This window comes from Patella vulgata, chromosome 7 (assembly GCF_932274485.2).
Source record: "Patella vulgata chromosome 7, xgPatVulg1.2, whole genome shotgun sequence".
NCBI lineage: Eukaryota > Metazoa > Mollusca > Gastropoda > Patellidae > Patella > Patella vulgata.
This window is the reverse complement of record NC_065885.2, coordinates 59,628,533-59,654,129: the sequence shown is the minus strand read 5'-3', so window position 1 is coordinate 59,654,129 and position 25,597 is coordinate 59,628,533. Positions and strand designations below refer to the sequence as shown.

At 40.0% G+C, this 25,597-nt stretch overlaps 1 protein-coding gene across 1 annotated transcript; it reads right to left on the bottom strand.

Annotated features, from left to right (window-relative positions):
• On the bottom strand, positions 1 to 25,597 carry LOC126827578 (uncharacterized). The gene is made up of 5 exons (XM_050557064.2): positions 25,436 to 25,597; positions 6,407 to 6,572; positions 4,349 to 4,494; positions 2,134 to 2,272; positions 1 to 1,139 (listed from the first exon to the last, which is right to left on the bottom strand). Exons 1-5 carry the CDS (start codon positions 25,467 to 25,469, stop codon positions 683 to 685), a joined length of 942 nt encoding a protein of 313 aa, XP_050413021.2. The 5' UTR covers positions 25,470 to 25,597; the 3' UTR covers positions 1 to 682.

The following is a 25,597-nucleotide window of genomic DNA, read 5'->3' as shown; positions in this document are numbered from 1 at the left end:
TTGAAAGTTGATAATATATTTTAAAAATGGAAATAAATATATGATACAAAACATGGAAAATAATTGAATATCGAGAAGTACAAGAACACATTGAATAAACAGAAGACCAAAAGAATTAAATACGGAGGGCTCTTATTTCCTTCTTACAGGGCCGAAAAGGTTGGAGAAATAGAGAGAAATGGGGTTTAACGTCCACTCGACACAAAACTATGTCATTTCGGGACTAACATACGGTTCAATTTTATTTCAATAAATTTCTTGTGCGTAGCGGCCTTTAGCAGAGGGGAAAAACCGGAGGATCCGGAGAAAACCCACGAGGTTGGACAGGCGACCTGGTGATGCAGTGCGCACGCCTTACCCCCCCCCCCCCCAAAGATTGGTCACCTGACAGTATTTTAATTGTACCACAAGTCACGACCATTTCTAACCAATTAACAATATAATAATTAAACATGTTCAATATCCAGGTGGAAATAATAATAAATCAAGAGCAAACTGACTCATGTCCGACCGTCTCTAACCCCAGCGACGGTCATCATAACGAGTCAATAAGGGGAGATAACACCAACCAGTTTTCCGCCTTTGTTATTGCCTGGATGAATATTTACAGTTAACTTTATTAAATAAATGTCAATTTGGTCTTCCCACAGGGACATATGGTAAAGTAGGTGTACAATTAATTTTAGACAACTTTGACAAAAGTATATAAAATAAAAAGAGCGTAAACAACATGCGAAAGTCCATTTTTTGTAGTTACACTATTGGCTGAACTCCCTGTTGTGTCGATGCTCTGACCGGTGTTTTTCGAACGCGACGGTCGACCAGGCGTCTTATCAAATTTCCCGCTATTTTCCAACGGGACTGGTGGCAAAGTTTTTATCTCATCTTTTTGCTCATCCGTGGGTAAGACATTTTTCAGTTTGATATTTCTTAATTCAGGTCGCGTTTCACCATCTTCCGGTTTTCTGTTGAAGTCCTGTCCGTTCTTTAACTGTGGAAGCAAAATGTCGGCCAAGCCTTCACCAGCGCACGTGTTGGGCACAAAAGATAACAGAAAGTTGGCGTGAAGATCGCCCAGTTTACGTCCACAGTTGTCAGCTACCGCCGTTCTTTGACATTCAGCTAAAACACTGAAAAACCTGAAAAATAAAAGTGAAAACAGCTTGAGAGAATACTCTTCGAAACGTCGCCCAAATAAATAAGTAGCTGTTTTTTTTCCATAAGTATGTGTTTTTGTATATTGCTCTAAAGGCCTTTCAAAGATTAACATTATTTTTACGTTTTGTTTATTTCGTAAGTCGCGCAGCGCGAAAGGAAAGACAAGGAACGGCGCATAGTCTTTCAAATGGGACGAAAAAGCGAAGTCCCGTGAACACGTTGGCGTGCACGTAAAAGTAGGTTGTGGTGTCGCTGACCACACAGAATCTGCCTTCATTAAACCCGTTGGTGCAGAAAAATTAGGGTGCTAAAGGGGCATGAGGTAAGATTGGATAAAGAGCTGACAGTTCTCGCTATGGATAATGAAAACAGAATATGCTGAAAAATTCACTCAAATTGCTTCACTCTGAACCGAGATATTAACGATTCAATTTTAGGCTAGCCTCGACCGCCCTTACTGCCGTTGGTACGATAATAAACAAAGTATCGATTATCCAGTTTTAATTAAATCATCCATCACAAAACGTATTCAAATCTACTAAATATCGCAGGCTAGCGATGGCATCGAGCGTTGATTATGGTCTTGATAAGTTAATTAATGCCTAATTAACAATTCAGATAACATTTAAGGCCTAAAGAAAGACCTGCAATAGGCAGATTTATCTCTTGCATAATGCATGTTTACACTCTAAATTCATTTTATTTCATAATGCAACTTATTTGCTATATAGAGGCTTTTACGGGGCTCTCTTGTGACGTCATTTTCCATCATGCGCTGTGACTGGCTGAAAACTTATCGGCCATTTGAATTTGACATTATAATGTTTGTGTGGGAAAGTCCTGACATGTCTGGTTGCAATCGTCAATGTGTTAGTTTATCGGATTATAAATGTCTGGGGTTTTTTATGTGTCAAATCGACAGAAGCCCGAACATTCAAACAACAGACAGATGTTGTAGTTGAATTATATAAATACCTGCATTGAATATTAAACATAGCACTGAAGTTTCCGGTTGTTTCCGCCATTCCTCGCCTGATGAGGTCATACGCTGCTAGTTTGCATTCACTTGGTTTGTTCATTTGTTTATTCATGCACTCAGCATTGGCTTCTATTTCTGAAATATTTGATAAATCAACATTTAGTTAACTTTAGGAGATAATATTGACATCTTGCTGGCACGATACAGAATCTCTGATAAAATATAAAGCTGAACACGAGACAAAATAAGTAACCGCATGATAGAGGCTATTAGGCGGTGGTGTGGGGGTCGTGGGCGTCTGTAGCTGCCCCAACCCCCGTTCCACCACCCAACGTGCCTGGACGGGAGATACGATTTTTCGAGTAAAAATAATTTATTTTCGGCCCGGATGTTTTTCTGACTATAATATATCGGTCATTATTCCAGGGTAATTTTGGATGAAACATTAACGACCCCCCCCCCCCGCCTATTCATATAAGGTCGAGTACACCTACATGTAAACATTGTTGAAGATAGACTAAATATAACCATTGAACTGATGTAGAGCAGAATTAACGACCCTCTTATTCATATAAGTTCCCATGTGCCCAAACGTTGTCGAAGACAAAATAAAACCACAGAAATGATGTAGAGCAGAATAAAACCGCGATCATCGTCATTGATTTTAAACATTCTCCAATAGATATGAAAAACTTTGAAGTGCCTGCACTGATTTCTCGCTTCATCCTTGGTAGCATCAACACTCGTACTAAACGTAGGCGGTCTGTCTACAGTTAGCTCCGCTTGAAAACAGACACTAAGCTAGTTGACCGACATTTTAAGTCCTAAATCGACGAATTTAGCAGAAAACACTACGTATACTTCGAGAATTTTGTTAAGTATTTATTCTGCTTCCATTTAATAAAATTCAAATTTTTTATTCAGTCATTGTGTGTATGACACGTGTGAAACGGAGTAGAACCACCTTACAAAACAGTATACTAATTTTTGGACATGGCGGCCATTTAGGGCCGAGATCTATTCTCAAAGTATGAAGTATGATGGATCTCTGTGTGCAGAATGCATCAACACCTTTACCAAGCCCGGTTCCTAGGAAATTCTTAAAGTAAGCACAAAGTCATGCTTCACTTTTTCTTACGTAAGAAACTTATAAAAATACCGTCCCTAGAAAATTTTCAAGACCATTCTTACGAAAGCACAAATCAAGTATAAATCTAAGCACATTGTGACTGGTAAAGTTTACCATAGACTGAGACTACGATGCTCTTTAACGTCATAAAAACAACTTTGGTATGCGAATTACGTCCTAAAATTTGTCGTCTGCTTCATTGACGTCATATATATATATATATATATATATATATATATATGGTTCATTTCGATGCATTTGACATGTCCACTATTCACATATAAAATGTGCCACAAGATAAAAAAAAAACGCAGACACATACAAACTAACTGAATAATTATGAGCGCGCCTGATCTTAAAGTAGCCTGTGTGTTTGTATACTAATTGGCAAATAAATAAAATGGTTTCAGGGTAGGCCTAGAAGCGAAATTTTCTATAGCATTCTTAATTTTAAATTTCTTCTGGAGAAGGACTTTCTCTGTCTTGTAATTGTCTCTTTGGTATCAAACGGTGTCGGAAATGCTGTCGAATAACTCTACGGTCAGCCATCTTTTCGAAGCAGAAACAGACTTAAGGTTGGTAAGCAAGCCCTATACCTTGCTTGGGACTTGTGCTTAGATTGACTATGTTTAAGAACGAAGTTGTGCTTAAGTTTTTTCTTGGAACGCATAATAATGTTCTCGTGCTTACAATGAAGTCTACTTAAAATCTAAGCACAAGAAAGTTCTTAAGAATTTTCTGGGAACACAAAATAAGGTAAGTTTACTTAAATGCAAAGTCTACTTAAATCTAAGTACAAGAACGTGCTTAAGAATTTTCTAGGAATCGGGCCCAGGTTAATGAAGACAGGCATTCGCCATGCAGTGGAAATTTTGCCAACAATCAATAGTTATTTTTTTATGCTATCCCAACAATTAAGACACCCTCTCAGTGCCAGCCCCCGTCCTGTGCGATTGACATGGGACAACCACGCTGTGACCTCACAAGGAACGTTCACCAATATTTAAAATCGTGGTAAGTGACCCACCATGGCGTCCATAAATTACTAAGTTTGTGGTAAAAAGTTGAATATTTGGACTTACCGTCCATATTTTCACAGAGATGAGGAACACTGGACCTGACTTTATCTGGGTTTATAAGTTGATGAAGAACCTCTGAACCTGTTTTATTATTACATTGTTGTAAGAGACTATCCACACACACTAGAAAACGATTCATATGACCATCTCTGTAACACAATAAAAACGTCATATAAATGTGCTATCGTGATTAAGGGAAACGAAGCATCTTATTAATCAATTTATATTTCAGATGGGTTCTTGCTACGGGCCTTCGTCTCTGTATTTCGCTTTCGACCCCCCCCCCCTCTCTCTCTCTCTCTCTCTCTCTCTCTCAAAGAAAGAACATAAAGAGAGAGAAATGGGATTTAACGGCCACTTAACACAAACTAGGTCATTTCGGGACTAATATATTGTTCAATTTTATTTCAATAATTCGCTTGCGCATAGGGATCTTTAGCAGTAGGAGGAAACCGGAGGACCGGCAAAAAACCCACGAGGTTGGACAGACGACCCAATTCCTTGTCACGTACATGTACAACCGGGGAATCGAAACCCCGTCAGTTGACTCAATGACAGACTTTATGATACAACGCGCACGCGCTAACCATTCGACACCCCACTCTCAGGGCATTGTTGCACACGTGACCACTAATATGTTGATCTCAAAATGACCCAAGTAATGTGAGGAGGAGACGTTAAACCCCATTCCGCATCTTAACAAATGGAGAAAGGATACGATATCCTGTAAAAATCAGACCTTCATGTTTTTCTGCGGTAAAAAAAAATATATCGAGTTTCTGTGTCGAATAATGTAACCACACTCTATAAAACACTCTACACAAATTTTCTTGCTTTTTACATCAATTTAGTGAATAGATTATCTTTAAATAAACGATTCAATATGAAGTTTAGTTAAACAACATCCAAAAGAATTCAAAGTACACAGTCAAGACTCAAGATTGTTCAAAACGTCCTCAAATTTACCGGATCAATCATCGGCTGTTACCATTTTAAAATTTAAAGGCGGCAGGCATCTTTAATTTAGTTCAAAGTAAAATGTTGAACATGAAATGAAATGGGGTTTAACGTCCTACTGTTCTGTTCCTAACCTGGGATAATGAAGACGGGCATACGCCAAAGAGTGTGCTATTACGGAAATTTTGCCCGGGCAGTCGAATTCCGACTTCCAAGGGATCTTTTACGTGCACGCCAATGTGTACACGGGACCTCGGTTTTCCGTCCCATCCGAACGACTAGACAGCTGTCCTTGTCAGGTTCTCCGTCCTGCATCACTGACAAGGGGAAACCACGATGGAAAATCGGGAGGAACTTTCTCGGCCAATGCAGGGATCGAACACCCGACCACCAGGCTAGCGAGCCAGCGTCTTACCCACTTAGCCACGTGATCCCCGTGGTGATGTTTTTTTTTATTAGTCTCTTGATTGATAGTAAAGTGGGAAGGAGTGCGGGGGCGGGGGGGGCATTTCAGGTAAAACATATTGTATATCTTAATTCCAATAATTGGCTTGAGCGCTGGGCTCTTTACTTTAACAGTAAGGGGACCCGGTCAATCTGATCAAAACAGATCCTGTTTCCTTTCGTTTTTTATAGTTCAAAATTTCGTTTTACTTGTCTTTACTACACTGGAATCTGGAAGAGTTGTTATATTACCGGCGGTTTGGTTGAAGTGCAGGATTAGCCAATGAAACCATTTGATACGGCGATTTCTTGGCGTGCGATACACGGAAATGTGGGTAAACCACTAGAACGTCAACGCTGATTGATTAATCAATGTCTGGCGTCATAGGTCAAAAGCCGCGCGTACGACCCTGACGCGACCTTCCAGTACAACTGGTGAGATCTTCATGTAGTGTAGACCATCGAAAATGTAAAAAAAAAACCGAGACGAAATGTAGATCTGTATTTTAATGAGATTGGGACCAGGTGAAAATCCACGAGGTTAGGAAGGCAACCCAACACCTTGTAACGTACACGCCCGGGATTATACATCTTATTGAGCTGTCATTAGTTCTGTCTGTGTCTTGTTGCGCAGTTCTCCTGAGTATTAGGTTTACTTACTTTTCACAATATTCTCTGATTTTAAGATAATCCAGGGGAAGGTTGCCGGACACGAGAACTTTATCTGGTTGGGTCACACCAGACGATAAATCGGCAAAACAATCCTGGGCTTTCTTTATAATATCTTCTGGACACCCGGATGTTAGAACAGGTAACATTATAATACCTGGAATAATAAACAACATCTTTATAATATCTTCTAATGTTAGACCAGGTAACATTACAATAACTAGAATAATAAACAACATCGTTATAAAATCTTCTGGACACCTGGATGTTAGACCAGTTAACATTACAATACCTGGAATAATAAACAACATCGTTGTGTTAATAGATACATTAGAGTCGCTGACTTTTGCGGGCCTCTTGACGCGCGACAGTTTAGGTTGGCTTAAAGGGGCAATCCCGATATTTTTTGGGAGAATAAAACAGCTTAATTTTGTGTTAAAATGCCTTAAAACGCTCTACCTATGGGCCGAGCAAGTAACTCAATATTTGTGATACGTTTGCAAACCACTTAAACCCGTCAGTCTTCATCTGGAAATGGAGAACGGTGTCCCAAACTGTATTATGCGGCGTCTGGATAAAACCAGACCTTTTTTTTATATAAAAATAATGTGTAGGTGACATTTACCGTCCACTATCAAGTACAGCACATGGGTCATTCACTTTATAGATCTCAAGAAACGGGAATCGATTATCAGGTCACCCAACGAAAAAATTGACCCGAAATCTTAAAAGAGTTACGTGTCCGGATAAGCAGTTTTGACGTTCACGTCCAAACGACTCAATGTTTTGAGCTGAAATTTTGAGACAAGGTTAATACACCATTCCTATATATTTTGGAATGGAATGGAATGGGGTTTAATGCCTCGTCAATCCAATACTTCGATCATTTTGGGACTAACATGTTAATTTGTATTTATAATATGGTTCACACTTCTCGTTGTCTATGTTTAACGAGTGCGCGTTGCATCAGTGTGCGATAACGTTTCAGCATACTCTTCATCGAATTGAGGCCAAGTTTTGTACGAAATTTTCAGAATGAATCAATCAATAATTAAAACGAATTTTCCATAAAGTTGTGATGGTTGTTTATTTTTTGTTTTTATTAATTACATAATTACACAACAATGTAAATTTACAATATATTAAGAAAAAAACAACTTAATGTTCCTCATTCTTTGATGTTTGTGCCCGAAAAACGGAAATACATTGTCTTAAAACTTTCTAGACCAACACCGGGAACGACTAGTCGCCTTCCTTACTGCACCACTGACAAGGGAAAACTTACCGGAAATACGTCGGCCATTGTGAGTGTCACGTGATGTATACTTCCGTCGGTCGCTTCACAAAGATCCAAGATGGCGGCTCAAACTCGCGTTTCTTCAGAAATTTCACGTATTTAGCCGAATGACTCCCATTGTGCGCTAAAAATAGTTCCCGGTAAGTCATCAAATCGGCTGTTTTCGAGTAACGAACCGATGCCTAATTGTCGAGAAATCGGCAGCATTTCATTCTAACAAATCCTGCCAATCAGGGGCCACTGGTGGGATGGAGCTTAGGAACCGATTTCACGCTGATTAATGGCCGCTGATTTTTATCAGGGTAATGTTATCTCTAGGGCCGAGATTGGGGAGACCGAGCTTAAAACGTTCTAGGCCAACACCAGGATCGAAATCGGGACTTTCTTGTTGTTAAACAGCACCTTGTAATAATAAAACTATATACATAGTGCTGTTAATGGCGCTAGTCAAAACCTGCCAGGTGTATATATAGTGATTAACAATACACCTGTATCCAGGTGAATATTGATTGTATTAAAGTCTTTAATAAAACCAGGCTTCTCCGTCAACAAAAACATCACACATCTTCAATATGTACTCACGACCCGATCAACAATCAACAAACAACTAACGTTCAGCTATATCCGATTTTCTTTCTTTATGTAGAACACACGCAGAGTTTAAGAGCTCCCCGAACACGATAAAGTCTGCCCTTGTCTATGATGGGATGGGATGGCCTAATGGTCTAGCGTGCCGCGGTTCGACCTCCAGCTGGCCGGTCACCTCTGGCTTGCGGCTGTGGGTTTCGATCGCTGGTGTGAGCGTATGTGGCTTGCGGTTGGGGTTTCGATCGCTGGTGTGAGCGTATGTGGCTTGGAGATAGACAGATAGAGGCGCCTTCTCAACCTCGGGGTGTTACTTCGGGTACTCCGGTTTCCTCCCACAGGAAAGACCCCTGCGCACACGCTAAGATAATAAAAATGAAAGACCTGTCTGCGATATCACCTTCGGTGGAAGCGGACGTTAAAACACTAAGAACAACGATATCACCCTTGGTGGAAGTGGACGTAAAACTCCGGTAAAGTCTACCTAGGGTGATATCGTAGACCCCCCCACCCCCCGAACAGCATGTCCCTGAAGCAACGACTGTGAGTTTTATAACAGCCTTGATAAGATATATACGGAGCTAAAGCGAAATCAGACCTTCTTTTGATGATGCCCGAACACCCGACTTGCTTATTTATCAGCTAATGGACACCCCCCTCCCCACCCTCCGAAGTCTCCACTCGGACCGCTATCCCAGAGAATTATAACACTAGTTATTACTTCATAATCATATTGCTCACAATATTATACCATGGCATAAAATATGCATTCAAACGTCTCTATTAGAGATAAATTATGGGAGATTAGATAAAGAGCTGGCAGTTCTCACTATAATAGTTAAAAACTAGATAATGTGAAGGGAATTTGATGAAAATTTCAGTCCAATTGATCCACTCTGAATCAAGATATTAGCTTTTGAATTTTAGGCCTAGCCCCTATCATCATTACTAAAGTCGGTACGATAAAAAACATAGTCTCGATTATCCATTTCATGATTTAATCATGAATGAAAGTTGAGCAGCAAATCGGATCCTAATCCTGTAAATATCGCAGGCTAACGATTAAATCGAGAGTTGATTATGGTCTGGGTAAGTTCCAATCTGAACGACAGACTCACCCTACCTGCAGAGAAGTGACTCTGACACAGTGAATAGCCATGATATCCATATGACGTTATCTAAACGTCACAGGTCATGAGGTCACGTCAACAAACAAATGTAAACACCATCATTATGATCATTATCAACATTACAAGACACAATGTTACATTGTAATCAATAGCCTTCTTGCAGCCTTTAGGACTGTATAACCCGTACAGAACGTCTTATCGCTTCTTCCAATGATTTTTCACAAAAATAACATCATCTACAACTCTAGATTTGACGTCGGCATATTGGCACTATTTTGTGCTTCGGTCGTGTCTATTTCAGATATACACAATCAATTCTGTTAATGTTTTTAGTGTGGGGATTGACTAAAAGTTAATTTATTTCAGTTCTAAACAAAAATTTAAAACCTTAAGGCAATTTTAAAAAAAATAGCCAAATTCTGGCTGGGATTACTGAGCAAAATGGCCATTCACTGTATACGTGCGAAAAAAAAGCCAGCTACCATTTAATTTTCGTACGTGAGGGTAAGTTCATTAATGTTTAATTAATAATTTATATAACATTTCAGGCCTAAAGAAAGACCTGCAATTGGCAGATTTAGCTCTTGAATAATGTATGTTTAACATGTCATTCTACACAAAACTTGGGGAGAAGCCTCCCACCCCCACCCCCACCACACTCCCTGGGTTTTGTTCATCATGCACAATTAGCGGCCACCCTGAAATATAAGAGTATTTTTTATCCAAGACAAATGGTCCATTTTTTATATATTCTCCGCAAAAGTCAATGGTGCATGACTTTCCGGACTGCCCGCTTTTTACCACCTACATAAGAAAAAACCGGACCCGCGCTTAAATTGTACAAATTCACATTTACATCTTCTCGAATAAGTCACCACACAATGTCTGGGTTGTTTTTTTATAAAACACTTTGACAAAAGATGAATCGAATATTTTCATGATGTCAAATTTCTGCACATTTGACAGGCGTTCTATAAATTCTGGACGCGTATCAAAAAGAAGCTAAAATATTTTGGGTGGTTTTCAAGTGGCAAATAAAACAGCTTGTTGAGAAGCGGAGATATTCTGTGCGTGTTTTATACCGGTGAGATAGTTCAATTCACATAGCTAAACTATCTTATTTTGAAATGATAAATATAATCTCCTGCCGTTTGAAGGGTTTCAGTAGTTCTTTGTACAACAGTTAAATAAAATGAGAGAGAGAGAGAGAGAGAGAGAGAGAGCGATGGGATATAACAACCGGGGAATCGAAACCACGCCAGTTGACTCAATGCCAGACCTTATGATGATACAGCGCGCACGTGCTAACCATTCGCCCATCCTATTCCCCCCCCCCCCCAAAAAAAAACAAACAAACAAAAAAATAAATTAAACGGGGCCCTAATTTTCTGCACCGACTTGGATAATAAAAGCGGGCATACGCCATGCAATGTGTTTTGTGTGTGGGGGGGGTGGCTACGGACGGCGGCGAGAGAGAGAGAGAGAGAGAGAGAGAGAGAGTTAACGCCCACTCGACACAAACTAGATCATTTCGGGACTAGTATATGGTACAATTTTATTTCAATTAGTAGATTAGCTTGCGCGTTGGGATTTTTAGCAGTGGGAGAAAACCGGAGCATCCGGAGAAAACCCACGAGGTTGGACAGGCGACCCTACCCCTTGTCAAGTACACGATGGTGATCGAAAACACCACACTTGACTACATTACAGACCTTCTGGTCTGAAGTGCAGGCGTTAGACCACTCGACCACCCAAAAATGATATAACGAGGAAAGTCGAAAGCTTCCAAGTCCTTGTAAATTGACTGGCAGTGTAAACGGACCTTTAGTTTTTATGTTCGTTAAGAATAGTTTAGGTCGCAGAAAAAAAAACCAGTAAAGTTTTTATCCACCTAAAAAACATTTATTACGTAAAATGACATTTTCTCATGGAAACTACATAATCCAGGTTTATTGCGGCTGAAAGTTTTTTTTTTGATGTTTACGTCACTCAAACGATCCGTTAACATTCAAGTACACAACGGAATGACCCGAACGCTGATGGTGGAAATGAACATTTCAAAAACCCCAGACATTCTGTGTATGCCGACAGGAATATCGAAACCCTGTTAATCGCCTCGATAAAAGAATTCGCGGAGTTGATCTAACACCCATGGTAAGAGCCGCGACGCCTTGTTAAGAGGATTTGGGTTTTGTATCGTTCACGTTTATTGTTTTTATTCGTGAGTTCGGAAATAATCGACTCAAAAGGAAAATAAACGCTGACATTTGTCAATCATTCAATGACCCCGTACGTGATATTCACTACATTCATTATGGCGGATCCAATTTGAGCGCCGTTAGTCTCAATTTAGAAGGGGGGTTGGGTGGCCGAATGGTTAGCACGTGCGCGCTGTATCGCAAGGCCTGTCATTGAGTCAACTGACGTGGTTTCGAATCCCCGGTTCTGCGTGACCAGGAGTAGGGTCGCCTTTCCAACCTGGTGGGTTCTCTCCGGGTCCTCCGGTTTCCTCCCATTGCTAAAGACCTCTATGCGCAAGCGAATTATTGAAATAAAATTGAACCATATGTTAGTCCCTAAATGACCTAGTTTGTGTCGAGTGGACGTTAAACCCCATCCCTCTCTCTCTCTCTCTTTCTCTCTCTCTCTCTCTCTCTCTCTCAGTTTAAGACATGTTTTAATAGTATTTCAGCTTGTTGCCATGCCACGACAAGGAGGAACGATGTCGCAGTGAATAAGGCGCTGGTTTACTAATCAGGATGTCGAGGGTTTGATCCCGGTGTCATCCTGATTTCAGTTGCTAGGTGACGGTTGGTAGATCACAAGGTCTGTCATAGTGTCAACTTGTTCGTGACAAGGAGTATGGTCGCCTGTCTAACCTCGTAGGTTTTCTCCTAAAGGTGTGTGTGGGGTGGGGGGGGGCTGACTTAAGAAAAAAAAGGTTTAGGGTCCAGTGCTGCGTGAAGCCCCAAAACAAAAACTTTTGAAAAATAGAATCGATTAGATGCATTTTGAGACACATTCAAACTTCAAGCAAGGTACGAATATCAGTCAGTCCTTCTTAAAGATAAACAGTCACGGAACTATACACATATAAATGTCTACCAGCGGAGTTCAAGTCAAAGTCAAAATTACCTACGGAGCTGTTTTTGGTGTAGAATGCCAGGAGCTGAAATTCGGCCTCCGATTGAGAACCGAATCCTGGCACAGATAATGACTTTCTTGGACAGCCAATGGAACTACTCTTGATCTTGTACCCAATCCAAAATATAGGTAACCCGGGACATTTGTCACAGTTTGCATTTAGATCAGTTACCGAGGATGGACTGTTTAATAATACCACGTTTCATGATCTAGTGCAGTCCTTAGATCCGGTACTGAGGATGGACTGTCTAATAATACCACGTTTCATCTAGTGCAGTCCTTAATATCACAAGACAAAGATTGACATTGGTTATATATTGTTTATCTAAGATGGTGTCTTGTAGTAGGTGAGATGACACTGTGTGAGACAGACGGGTGGTATGTCGTGACTAACAGGTCCGATACTCTACAGGAACAATAGGACAATTGTTCTATCTTTATACACACACGACTTCTGTCCACAATTAGGTCCGTTTGAGAACAAACACGATGCTAGTTGACCGATATTTTGAGAAGTATTTATTCCGCTTCCATTTTCGTATGTATTAAAATCGCAAATGTTTATTTAGTCTTTGTGTTTGTGAAACGAATAAGAATCGTATAACGAAATTTATTAGTAAAATAGTGACCGCTGGCCGTGTTAGAGGAGTGACCGTTGAATAACGAGGTGAAACAATAGAATTTTTACGGGGGGAATTTATCGTGAACGCTTACAAGGAGATGTCGCTGAATAGGAGTGGCTGCTCATACAGATTCTACTGTAGTACAACAACCTGTCAATATGGCGGCAATCTGATTAAAACACAGATCCTATTTCGTTTCGTTTTTTTTTTAATAGTTCAAAATTTCGTTTTATACTTCATTAGGATCTGGAAGAGCTGTAATATAACCTGCGCTCTGGATGGCGTGAGAGATTAGCCGATGAAACCATCTGTTACTGCTGGCCAGATCTTCATGTAGCGTAGGCCATATAACGTATAAAAAAAACGAAACGAAATATAGATCTGTATTTTAGTCAGATTGATATGGCTGCAATCCAGGACATTGATCTTTTCACAGAGCAGATTGTTCTCTATATGCAGAATGTAAACGGAAATATAAATTTCTCAATGTGTTCACAATTTACCTGGATTCTTGTCCGCTGTGAAAGATGGGCGTTTTAAAGCCGCTGTTCGTCGTTTGGGGGACTACGAATGTCTTGCAAACGATAACATTCTAATAATGATCCAATTCCCTTCAGTATTTACACAAATATGACGAAGTGAACATTTCTCAACATTCTACAGGCGATATAAGAGAGAGAGAGAGAGAGAGAGAGAGAGAGAGGGAGGTTTACTTTAACGTCCACTCGACACAAACTAGGTCATTTCGGGACTAACATATGGTTCAATTTTATTTCAATAATTCGCTTGCGCATAGAGGTCTTTAGAAGAGGGAGGAAATGGAGGACCCAGAGAAAATCCACGAGATTGGACATGCTGCGACCCTACTCCTTGTTACGTACAACCGGGGAATCGAAACCACGGCAGTTGACTCAATGACAAACATAGGCGTTATAACCAAGCCCGCGTCACCTGTAAGTGTTGTGTAAAATCTTTTGCTGTGCCTCTTTTTAATTCGATTGAATCCAGGAGATTATCTATCGTTGATATTTCGTTTTGGATTTCTTAAAATCAATCAGAGTTCATTAAAATTTAGCGTGGATAAGCGTGTCCGAAACATGCAAATAACGACAGGGGTGGGCATTTTAGGCGCACTTCAGTGTTGACTAGAGACATATTTGTTTGTCTCCCCCCCGCCCCACTCACGCGTAGTTCTAATTAAATATGGTCTGTTTTATTCAATTTTATTAAATTATATAATAGAGCAAGAAAAACGCAAAACATTGAAATAAATGTGCCGAATAAAGGTGGAATTTAAAATTGAAAAAAAAAAGATAGAACATAATTATTATTTAACGGGGGTTATAAGCCAGAGCAAATATATGATTTTGGACCCTTCACGCTGTTACGTGTCTCGTCAGTGCTACCAATGTCTACATACAGGATCATCCACCATTCTGTTGAAATACCGGAATCCACGGTGGCTACGTCAAGTCGGTAAGACGCTGGCTCGCTAGCCTGGAGGTCGTGGGATTTTCCGGCGTGGTTTCCCCTTGTCGGTGGTGCAGGACGGAGGGCCTGACAAAGACAGCTGTCTAATCGTTCGGATGGGACGAAAACCAGATGTCCCGTGTACACATTGGCGTGTACGTAAAAGATCCCTTTGCAGTTGGAATTCGATATAAGAGTAGGCCTTAGCATTGATGTCCGGGCAAAATGTCCCTCATAGCACACTGTATAGCGTATACCCGTCTTCATTAGCCCAGTCGGAGCAGAACAGTAGGACGTTAAACCCCATTTCATTTTGTTTATATACCAACATATAACAATAATTGTGAGCTCTGACCCGAAAACTTCCTCCAGGTAAATTAACATACATTGAAGACACGACCGACTGAAAACATATGAAGAGCTCCGGGGAAGAACGATTTAAGTCACTTTTTCAGTGAACCCTAGTTAATGGCGCCATCTGGTAGCAACTTGTATAAGCTTTCTGTGGAACAATCTATATATTTCAGGTAAAAACGATCCTTTCTGAAATGGCCTCGCGGACAAATACAAGTCCATCGTACCCTTTATTTAACCTTAATTTGCCTGAAAAGTTGAAGTCAGTTGTACTGGTAATTATGATTCGTATTAAACATCATTTTGAAGTTGTAATTAAACCCACTCGTTGTTCTGTTCACGTCAAACATTCTCGTCCAAAAGTCTATTGTGCCTTTTATGCGAAAAGACAAAAATGTGATTTGGATTGTTCTTCCCCTGGACTCTTCATATCGATTATGATGGATGATTAAAGAGAAACATTATCACCGACATTCCACAAATAAAACTTCGACAGTCTAGACGAAAGGTCGTCTGTCTGTTAATCTAATATAGCACATCACGTGACATAGTAATCAATCGGAACGTTGACTGGATCAATGATGGCGAACAGACGCCATGTAATGTGCTATGAGGGAAAATTTTGCCAGGAAGAGGACGGCAGCGTTTTAATCTACTTTTTCCAACTGTCAACTTGAAAATGACAAGACCCCGATTTCACAAAGCATTCTCAGACTTAAGTTAAACATACATTATGCAAGAGCTAAATTTGCCTATTGCGGGCCTTTTTTTAGGCCTGAAATGTTATCTAAATTATTATTTAGACATTAACTAACTTATCCAGACGATAATCTACTCTCGATGTCAATGGTAGCCTGCGATATTTATTGGATTAGGATCCAATTTGCTGCTAAATTTTCATTCATGATTTAATCATGAAATGGATAATCGAGACTATATCGTACCGACTTTAGTAATGATGATCGAGGCTAGGCCGAAAATTCAATCGCTAAAATCTCGATTCCGAGTGGATCAATTTGACTGAAATTTTCAGCAAATTCCCTTTACATTTTCTGGTTTTTAACTATAGTGTTTAACTATTATAGTGAGAACTGCCAGCTCTTTATCTAATCTCTCATAATATATCTTTAAAAATTTACTCAACTTTCAATCACTGTTTATGAGAAATATCTTTGATCCAGAAACACAAACCTTTGCACATAGTTTCTTATTGATGCATTTGATACATTAAAACAACAAAAGATTTATAAAGGGCCATATAATAGCTAAAATATGGTGAACAATTTTGAGTAAATTCTTAACTTTGTGAACTCGGGGGAAAGTGTTTTTACGCGCGGCTTAAGTTTTTGTTTCATCCGAACTACTAGACTGTCTCCCAATCTGAGAAATCCCGACCAGTGTATTCAAATAAATCTGGGATCAAAACCCGCGCTCTCCTGGTTACTGGACCAGCACCTTACTCGCTGAGCCACGGTGGGTCCCACGAATGAACTTATATAAATGCCGTATTACGTGAAATCAATTTAAATGTCTGAACCCGGCTTTAACAATCGATTTAAGCCCTGGATTCGCCTACATCGAGTCAAAATGTCTCGACCCTACGAGGTAATATAGGTCATGTATTTAAATGGTCAAGACAGTGTAGGATATTGGTCAGTGTGGTATAATATTATTTTGTTCATTAGTTAACCTTTTGACCATTGGTCACTATGGTCACCAGGTTACTGAGTCTATTTCTATTATAGCTATGTGGAGCCGCGGTGGCTCGGCGAATAAAACGTCGGCTTGCTAACCTGGAGGTTCCGAGTTCCATCGAACGAGAAAGTTCATTGGTGCAGGACATTGGGCCAGGCACGGGACAACGTATAGTCGTCCAGTGGGACGAAGAACCGATGTCCGTTGCCCATATTGGTGTGCACGTAAACGAAACCTTGTAAGCAGGAATTCGAAATAATATTAGGCCGCAGTGCAGTGGTTCCAAATCTTTTGTGTACCATTCCCCACCTCAACGTCGAAAATTATTTTGTGCCCCGCTTTGATATGAAAACAAAATGAGTTTTGTAAAAGAATATAACAGAATTAAGTCTTTCAAATAATATATTGATTCCTTCAAATAAAAAAAATAATATTCAAATAAAATGATAGAGAATCAGAAAATAATAAGTTTATGTTGTAATTAGTTAAACCGCCTTGTGCAAAGCTGTAAACAAATTGTCGTGGAGGTGGTGCCAGTCTGCCAGATGCAAGATAACATGTATGGAGGAGGGGGGTGGGGGAGGGGTATAGGCGTTTCCGACAGTAGTTTGTACCCAAGTTGCTTTGGTGTAAAAGTGTTAATGGAACACGTGAAGTTTTTTCTTATTGACATCATTTTCAACTTGCCCCCCTAAATATTCAAATTGCCTCCTTGTGGGGTGTGCGCCCCATGTTGGGAATCACTGCATAGTGGCACTGTCCGGGCAAACTGTTCCTCAACGCACACTGTATGGTGTAAGCCTAGTTGGAGCAGAGCAATGGGGTGTTAAACCATATCTTATTTATTATCATTTACTATAGCTATTCTGATAATAAAATTGAACCCGGTATTACTGACCGGTAACCCAGTCTTACTGACCGGTAACCTGGTCTTACCTGGTCTTACTGACCGGTAATCTGGTCTTATCTGGTCTTACTGACCGGTAACCTCGTCTAACTGACCAATAATCTGGTCTTACTGACCGGTAACCTGGTCTTGCTGACCCGGTAAAATGGTCTTACTGACCAGTAAAATGATGTTACTGACCGGTAAAATGGTCTTACTGACCGGTAGCCTGGTCTTACTGGCCGGTAAAATGGTCTTGCTGACCAGTAAAATGGTCTTACTGACCGGTAAAATGTTCTTACTGACATTGTAAGTAGTGTGCGATACCCAACTAAATGGGCACCACGTAACAACAATTCGCCTTTGGACAATGTGGCTGTTGATATTATAGGCTAATCTAGGCCCAAAATGGACCCCGTCACCGGGCCCCACCCAAGAAGTGTATACGTGTCGTATATTTAAGATATCCGTGGACCCAACAAGTATATTATATTGGTTCTCGGATCAGAACAGTAGGACGTTAAACCCCATTTCTCTATCTCTCTTCCTCAATATTTAACTTGTTATATATTTACACTGGCCGTTTAATATGATACTCTGTTTAATTTACTAGATTGTTCTGGTATTTGATCAGAGATTTTGATATTTCTTTTCCGCCCTGAAGGCGTGCTTTGGCACTTGACCATAACAAATATAACATATAGCTACTCATGTAATACCTCCGCCTGATTCTCTTGTCTGGTAGCAAACTAAACTTATTTAAATAAGAAGAAAACAAAACTTCAACAGCATTTTCTTCTGTACATTGTTTAAATTGGAAATACACGGAACATAATATTCATGTAGAATTCTATAAGTGTTCGGATGGGACAACGTATAGTCGTTCGGATGGGACGGAAAAACGAGGTCCCGTGTACACATTGGCGTGCGCGTAAAAGATCCCTTGGCAGTTGGAATTCGATATAAGAGTAGGCCGTAGCGCCACTGTCCGGTCAAATTGTCCTCATAGCGCACTGTATGGAGTATGACCATCTTCATTAGTCCAGTCGGAGCAAAACAGTAGGATGTTAAACCCTATTTTATTTCCGTCCATTTGTGGCTTGTATACTGTCGCAGCTCTCAAATCCCGGACTTCACGTTGTTGAAATTAAAGACTTAAATATTTGACCTTGGCACAGACTTCAATATGATGTCAATATCACTCACAGTGACTTCAAATTGGAAACCCAGGAATACATTGTTCTTCTTAAATAAATTTTATATCAAGCACAGATTAATAAGCATATAAGTCTAGATAAAACTCAAGAATGAAATGTCTCTTTCAATCCGCTCATCTAGCTCAGCCAGAGCGGCTAACTGCTGGAAACGTTACATCATGTCCTCCTAAGGATTTTTATGGGTCTGCCTAACCGGGGCTAGTTCGTGGGGTTTTTTTTTGTTTTTTTTTATCTGGAATACGATCCGAAATGCGATAGTTGAATTGACGGAAATGGATCTGGAATACCATTCGAAAAGTGATAGTTGAATTGACAGAATGGATCTGGAATACCATTCGAAAAGCGATAGTTGATTTTGACAAAATGCATTAGGAATACTACTGCGAGGGTTGAATTGACAGAAATGGATCTGGAATATCATTCGAAAAGCGATAGCTGATTTTGAGAGAATGGATCTGGAATACCATTCGAAATGCGATGGTTGAATTGACAGAAATGGATCTGGAACACCAGTCGAGATGCGATGGCTGAATTGCTGATTTTGACAGAATGAATCTTGAATACCATTCGAAAAGCGATAGTGGTATTGACAGAATGGATTTGGAATACCATTCGAAATGCGATAGTTGAATTGACAGAACTGGATCTGGAATACTACTCGAAAAAACGTGATAGTTGAGTTGACAGAAATGGAACTGGAATACCATTCAAAAAACGAAGGATAGTTTAAAAGAAATCGCAGCAGGAGATTGACATCGGGAAGATCATTATTAATCATCAACATTCCTATTTCGCGAAGCTGTGGCTTTAGTTGCGACCACGTTTATTACACAATTTCTGAAAGTTAAATACTCACAAACAAAATCGAAATATTTGACACATTTTGTTTTTTCATTTAATTTTTTGATTTTGTCCTTGAGGGCATGTAAACAATAACGATTGTGAATTGAATTACAATTAGATATTTTCTTGATTTCTTTCTTCATGTCACGTGTAGTGGAGGTTCTTCAACTCATTTGCATTGACTAATGTTACAGAAATCGAAATATGAAATGCAAATAACAAAGAGCGAAAATAATCTGTCTGTATACACTTCTCGGATGCAGCATCCGTGTAACCATACTAAACTTACGCTGTCTCTCTACAATTAGCTCCGTTTTGGGACTAACACATGGTTCAATTTTATTTTAATAATTCTCTTGTACGTAGGGGTCTTTAGCAGTGGGAGGAAACCGGAGGTCCTGGAGAAAACCCACGAGGTTGGACAGGCGACCCTGACAGGCGACCCTACCGTTGAATGGAATCCACGCCAATGAACCATTGTATCAATGACAGACCGTATGATACAGATTCGGCCATCGCCCCCCCCCCCCCACGAGAACAGACACTAAGTTAGTTAACCGACATTTTAAGTCCTAAATCGACGATTTTAGTAGAAAACACTAAGCATACTTGGAGAATTTTGAGAAGCATTTCTTCTGCTTCCATTTAATGGAATTGGATATGTTTATTTAGTCTTTGTGTGTACGCCAGATGTGAAACGGAGTAGAACCGCATTACAAAACAATATATTCATTTTTGTATATGGCGGCCGCTCGGGACAGAGATCTATTCTCGAAGTATGGGGTAGATGGATCTCTGTGTGCAGAATGCCGTGTAACTGACAAACGGGTTAAACGTGTCTATCAGGCCATGTTCCCAGTGGTCAAGTGTAATACCCCTGTTACTGACAATGGGTGTTGGATGGCCGAATGGTTAGCATGTGCGCGCTGTATCATAAGGTCTGTCATTGAGTCAACTGCCGTGGTTTCGAATCCCTGGTTGTATGTGACAAGGACTAGGGTCGCCTGTCCAATCTCTTGGTTTTCTCCGGGTCCTCCGGTTTCCTCCCACTGCGAAAGACCCCTACACACAAGCGAATTATTGAAATAAAATTAAAACCATATGTTAGTCCCAAAATGACCTAGTTTGTGTTGAGTGGACGTTAAACCCCATTTTTCTCTCTCTCTCTCTGTTACTGACAATGGATATGTAGCTAGCCGTTCAGATGCATGCGCACAATCATCCGTCCTACACCAGTGACCAGAGCATTTATACGGAAGATGGTAGAACACGTTGATCAGTGCGCTAGTACGCAGGATGTTGGCAGACGAACTGAATAGTTATACTTATTTAAAGTATTTTGGCTGACACTGAAAATATTTGATATTTTTTTTATAAATACGGTCTAACAGAAATGTTTGAAAAGCCTCCGTTACACCTATTGTCTTTCTTTGGAGATAAATATATATTTACCCTGGCATCGCCTAAAACATAGACAGATCGAACACCACGTGATCAGCGGTCATTGAAATGAAATGAAATGGGGCTCAACTTCCTACTGTTCTGTTCCGACTGGGCTAATGAAGACGGGCACACGTCATACAGTGTGCTATGAGGGAATTTTGCCTCAAATATCAAATTCCAACTGTCAAGGGATCTTGCACACCAATGTGTCAGCCGCTATTGAATCACAATCGCCCGAGTAGATTCTTTACCCCGAGAATAGCAAGCAGTATGTTGGTGTCAAAATGAATGACGTCATGTTTTCACGAGACACTTAAGCTCCATTCATTAGCTTCCATTACCAACAGTAGGGCCTACATATTGTCAGATTGTATATGGATTTCAGAAGCTTACGCTACCACAACCACAAATCTGGGATTTAACGCCTTGCGTTTCTGAACCAACAGGGCTGCTAATAGTATACAAGGGGCCCCCTTTTTTGTACCATCCGGTCGATAGACTGTTTCCTTGCCTACGCCATGCAGTGTTCTATGAGTCTAATTTGATTACTGGTACATTGAATCAAACAATTGACATAGGAAATGAAATGAAATGGGGTTTAACGTCCTACTGTTCTTCATCAACAACAAGGCTATGGGGAAAATTATCTCTCTCTCTCTCTCTCTCTCTCTCTCTCTCTCTCTCTGTTTCCATTCCAACTGCCAAGGGTGTCTTGACAGCCTCCCCTCCCACCCCTACCCTGCATCATTTACAAGGAGACGCCAGACTGGCGAACCAGCGCCATGGTAACTGAGACATGAATCTAGTTCACATACTTCACAGGATGAGATTTACAATAGCGAATAGATCAATTCAGGTATAACAATTTTTGAATAACTAATGGCACTCGGTCAACCTCAGCGGATTCCGTTACTCTACATCTAGCCTCGGCTATATGACGGTAGGTGATATGTACCTACGTCTATACAATTGCGATGCGGCACTGGTTTACTTATTAGGAAAACTTGCCGCTTTTAAAAGGAAGTTATCAAAATTGCGTCTTTCGAAGCGTGTGTAGAATTTTTAGTGCAAAGCTGTCCTTGTCTGAAGAAAATCGGATAAACTTGAAAGAAAAACAGCTTCAGACTTTGAAATATCTGTATGATAAAACATTCGTCAAAGGTGTCGTCATGGGCAACGATGTTGGTTATCTCGGAACTTGAAAGTAGTTCCAATGGCGGACTTCGTCATACAGCCGAGGCTAGAGGTAGGGTACTGGAATCTGCTGAGGTTTGCCGAGTGTAACTAATGGACGAACAAGCCAAACTTTTAAAGATACATTCCCAAGAAAGTATTTATCGGGTAGTTATTTGGTATACATGGACAGTAGAGACGATCAATGTTACTAGAAAAATACTGGATTCCCTGAAAAACACCTAGTTATGGGACGCCAACATGACAACATTGTTAGGGTGTTACTAACTGACAGTCTGTCTGCTCGAGTCTCGTAAGGAGCGCCTTTTATGTGTTGATCTAATGCCCTAATGATGAAAGTTTTCAACCTTTTTACTAGTCTATTCATTTTTAAATGATAGATATGTATGATACGAAAATTGTGAATAATCAGGCTTTTGTCTCTTTCATTATCATCTATTTTAAATGGTTTTATGTTGGAATTTGGAATGCTAGAGGCGCTCTAAATAGCGTTCTCGGAATTGACCAATTTCAAACTTTTCTAGAGGCCGGGGGGAGACCCCCCCCCCCCTACTATCTTTTGGTACCCTGGCCCTCGTACCGTTCCGGAGCCCCTGATCTAATGGCTAAAAGTTGTGCAAGAGACTTAAACGTCCAGTAGACTGCGATCAAACGGCTGAGAAAGAAGTTAGCATAGGATAATTCAATAATTTACTTAGGTTTCTATGTATAGCGACTAATGACAAATACAGGCTGAGCATTGAATTATTCCTCAATCAAATCACGTAATCCAAGATTAATAACAAACACAAGCTGAAATAGAGTCTCCCTCAATCAAGTCACGTGACACACAAGACTTCTTATAATAGATTATACGACATCGGGTATTTTACTTGCGATTGAAATGTTTTATAGAGACCTGAAGCAAACGTTTGATAGATAATTTAGTTTGAATATGTTTTTAGTCCAAATATTATTGTATCATCAAATCAAACATTTTGTAGACAGGAAGGCATCTTTAATCCTTTTCCCAAAACTACTATAGAAAGGAATACTTATTACATGCATAAAACCAAAGTACAAAAATAATTGGGTGTTTTTTTACGGAAGATAAAGGGTTTTCATTCTACAGTTTGCATTAAACCTTCCCAACAAATACATTGCGGCCGTCGTTCTTGAATTGGGGGCTACTGTGGCTCAGTGAGTAGCACGTTGGCTCGCTAACCTGGTGGTCCCGTGTTCGATCCCTGCCTTGGCCGAGTACGTTCATCGGAAGTTTCCAGCGTAGTCCCCCCTTGTTAGTGAAGTAGGCCAGAGAGCCTGGCAAGGGACAACGTATAGTGTACCGGTCCCGTGTACACATTGGCGTGCACGTAAAGACCTTTGACAGTTGGAATTCGAAATAAGTGTAGGCCTTAGCGCCACTGTCTGGGCTAAATTACCCCCATAGCACACTAAATGGCGTATGCCCGTCTTCATTAGCCCAGTTGGAGTAAAACAGTAGGACGTTAAACCCCATTTCATTTCATGTTGTTCTTGAATGGCCCAGAAACATTATTGTTGTCTATTTTTGATCAATGTGTGCTATAAGCTACAGCAAAGATCCTGTTTGCAATAAGCTATTGTTGAAAGAAGGTAAGAATGCATTTATAGACAAATTGAAATCCAATAATATGTATATTGTACTGTCCAATGACGATATTGCAGAAGATAATTACATAAATTAAACGAACATACATCCGGAGTCGTATTTAAGGCAGTACAAATAATGCAGCTGCACAGGGACCGACGATTTGAGTCCCCCACCCCTTCCTCAGACTTTCACGAATGCATATTGCGTCGAATTTATTGAAGATACATTATGGGAGATTAGATAAAGCGCTGGCGGTGCTTAAAAACTAGATAATGTAAAGGAATTTGCTGAAAATTTCAGTCAAACTGATCCACTATAAACCGAGAATTTAGCGATTGAATTAAATTTAGCCTAGCCTCGATCCTCATTACTAAAGTCGGTACGATAAAAAAAAATAGTCTCGATCATCCATTTCATGATTAAATTATGAATGGATGTCATAATTAAAGATACATTATGCAAGAGCTAAATATGCCTATTGCAGGTCTTTCTTTAGACCTGAAATGTTATCTAAATTATTAATTAGATATTAATTAAATTATCCAGACCACAATCAACTCTCGATGGCATCGCTAGCCTGTGATATTTACTGGATTATGATCCCATTTGCTGCTCGACTTCCATTCATAATTTAATCATGAAATGGATGATCGAGACTATGTATTTCATCGTACAGATTTTAGTAATGATGATCAATCGCTTAAATCTCGGTTCATATTGGATCAATTTGAATGAAATTTTCAGCAATTTGTCTTTACATTATCTAGTTTTTAACTGTTATAGTGAGAACTGCCAGCTTTTTATCTTTAGTAAAGATTTTATTGATAGAATCATTATAAATGTGTTTCAATTTATTTTAGGATTCATTATGTTCTACAGAGATAGATTATTCATCCAATAAGAACTGAAATCAAATGGAATGGGGTTTAACGTCCTACTTTTCTGCCCCGACTGAGCCAATGAAGACGAGCTTACTCCATACAGTGTGCTATGAGGGAAATTCCTGCCCGGACAACTGCGCTACGGCCTGGTCTTATACCGAATTCCAACTATCAAGGGTTATTTTACGCCAATGTGTACGCAGGACCATTCGAACGACTATACGTTGTCCCTTGCCCTGCCCTCCGGTCTCCATCATTGACAATGGGGAACCACACCGGATAAAAATCATGATTTTATGAATATTTCATTTTTGTTTAATACACTCGGTCTTGCTACTAACATTACCAAAAAAATTTAGACCCATAAACAAAATTCAAAATTTCAATGATTTAAAACCCTATTGTCAGTGGTGCAAGACGGAGGGCCTGACAAGAAACAGTGTCCAGTCGTTGGGATGGGACGATAAACCGAGGTCCGGTGTACATATTGGTGTACATGTAAAGGGCCCTCGACAGTTGGAATTCGATATAAGAGTAGGCCGTAGGCCGCTGTATGCCGATCTTCATTAGCCTAGTCGTTGCAGAACAGTAGGACGTTGAACCCCATTTCATTTCATTTATAAAATCTCAGAAAATCATAACTTACCTGCTAACGGTAATAAAATATGAAATAATATCATCGTGTAAAAATATCCCTTTCAAGTTATATTGCCCTATGTATCGCTAGCTGCACGTTGATAACACTTGAAATATCAAACTGAACAACACACACACGGTTTGAACAGAATCAAAAACACCGCCCAATCGT

Excerpts from the sequence above, each read along its gene's own strand:
- LOC126827578 (XM_050557064.2), bottom strand. The coding sequence starts at position 25,469 with ATGATATTATTTCATATTTTATTACCGTTAGCAG. Across the intron at positions 6,573-25,435 it reads TATTTTATTACCGTTAGCAG|GTATTATAATGTTACCTGTT; the intron begins GTAAGTTATGAT and ends TTATTATTCCAG. Across the intron at positions 2,273-4,348 it reads TCTCTGTGAAAATATGGACG|AAATAGAAGCCAATGCTGAG; the intron begins GTAAGTCCAAAT and ends CAAATATTTCAG.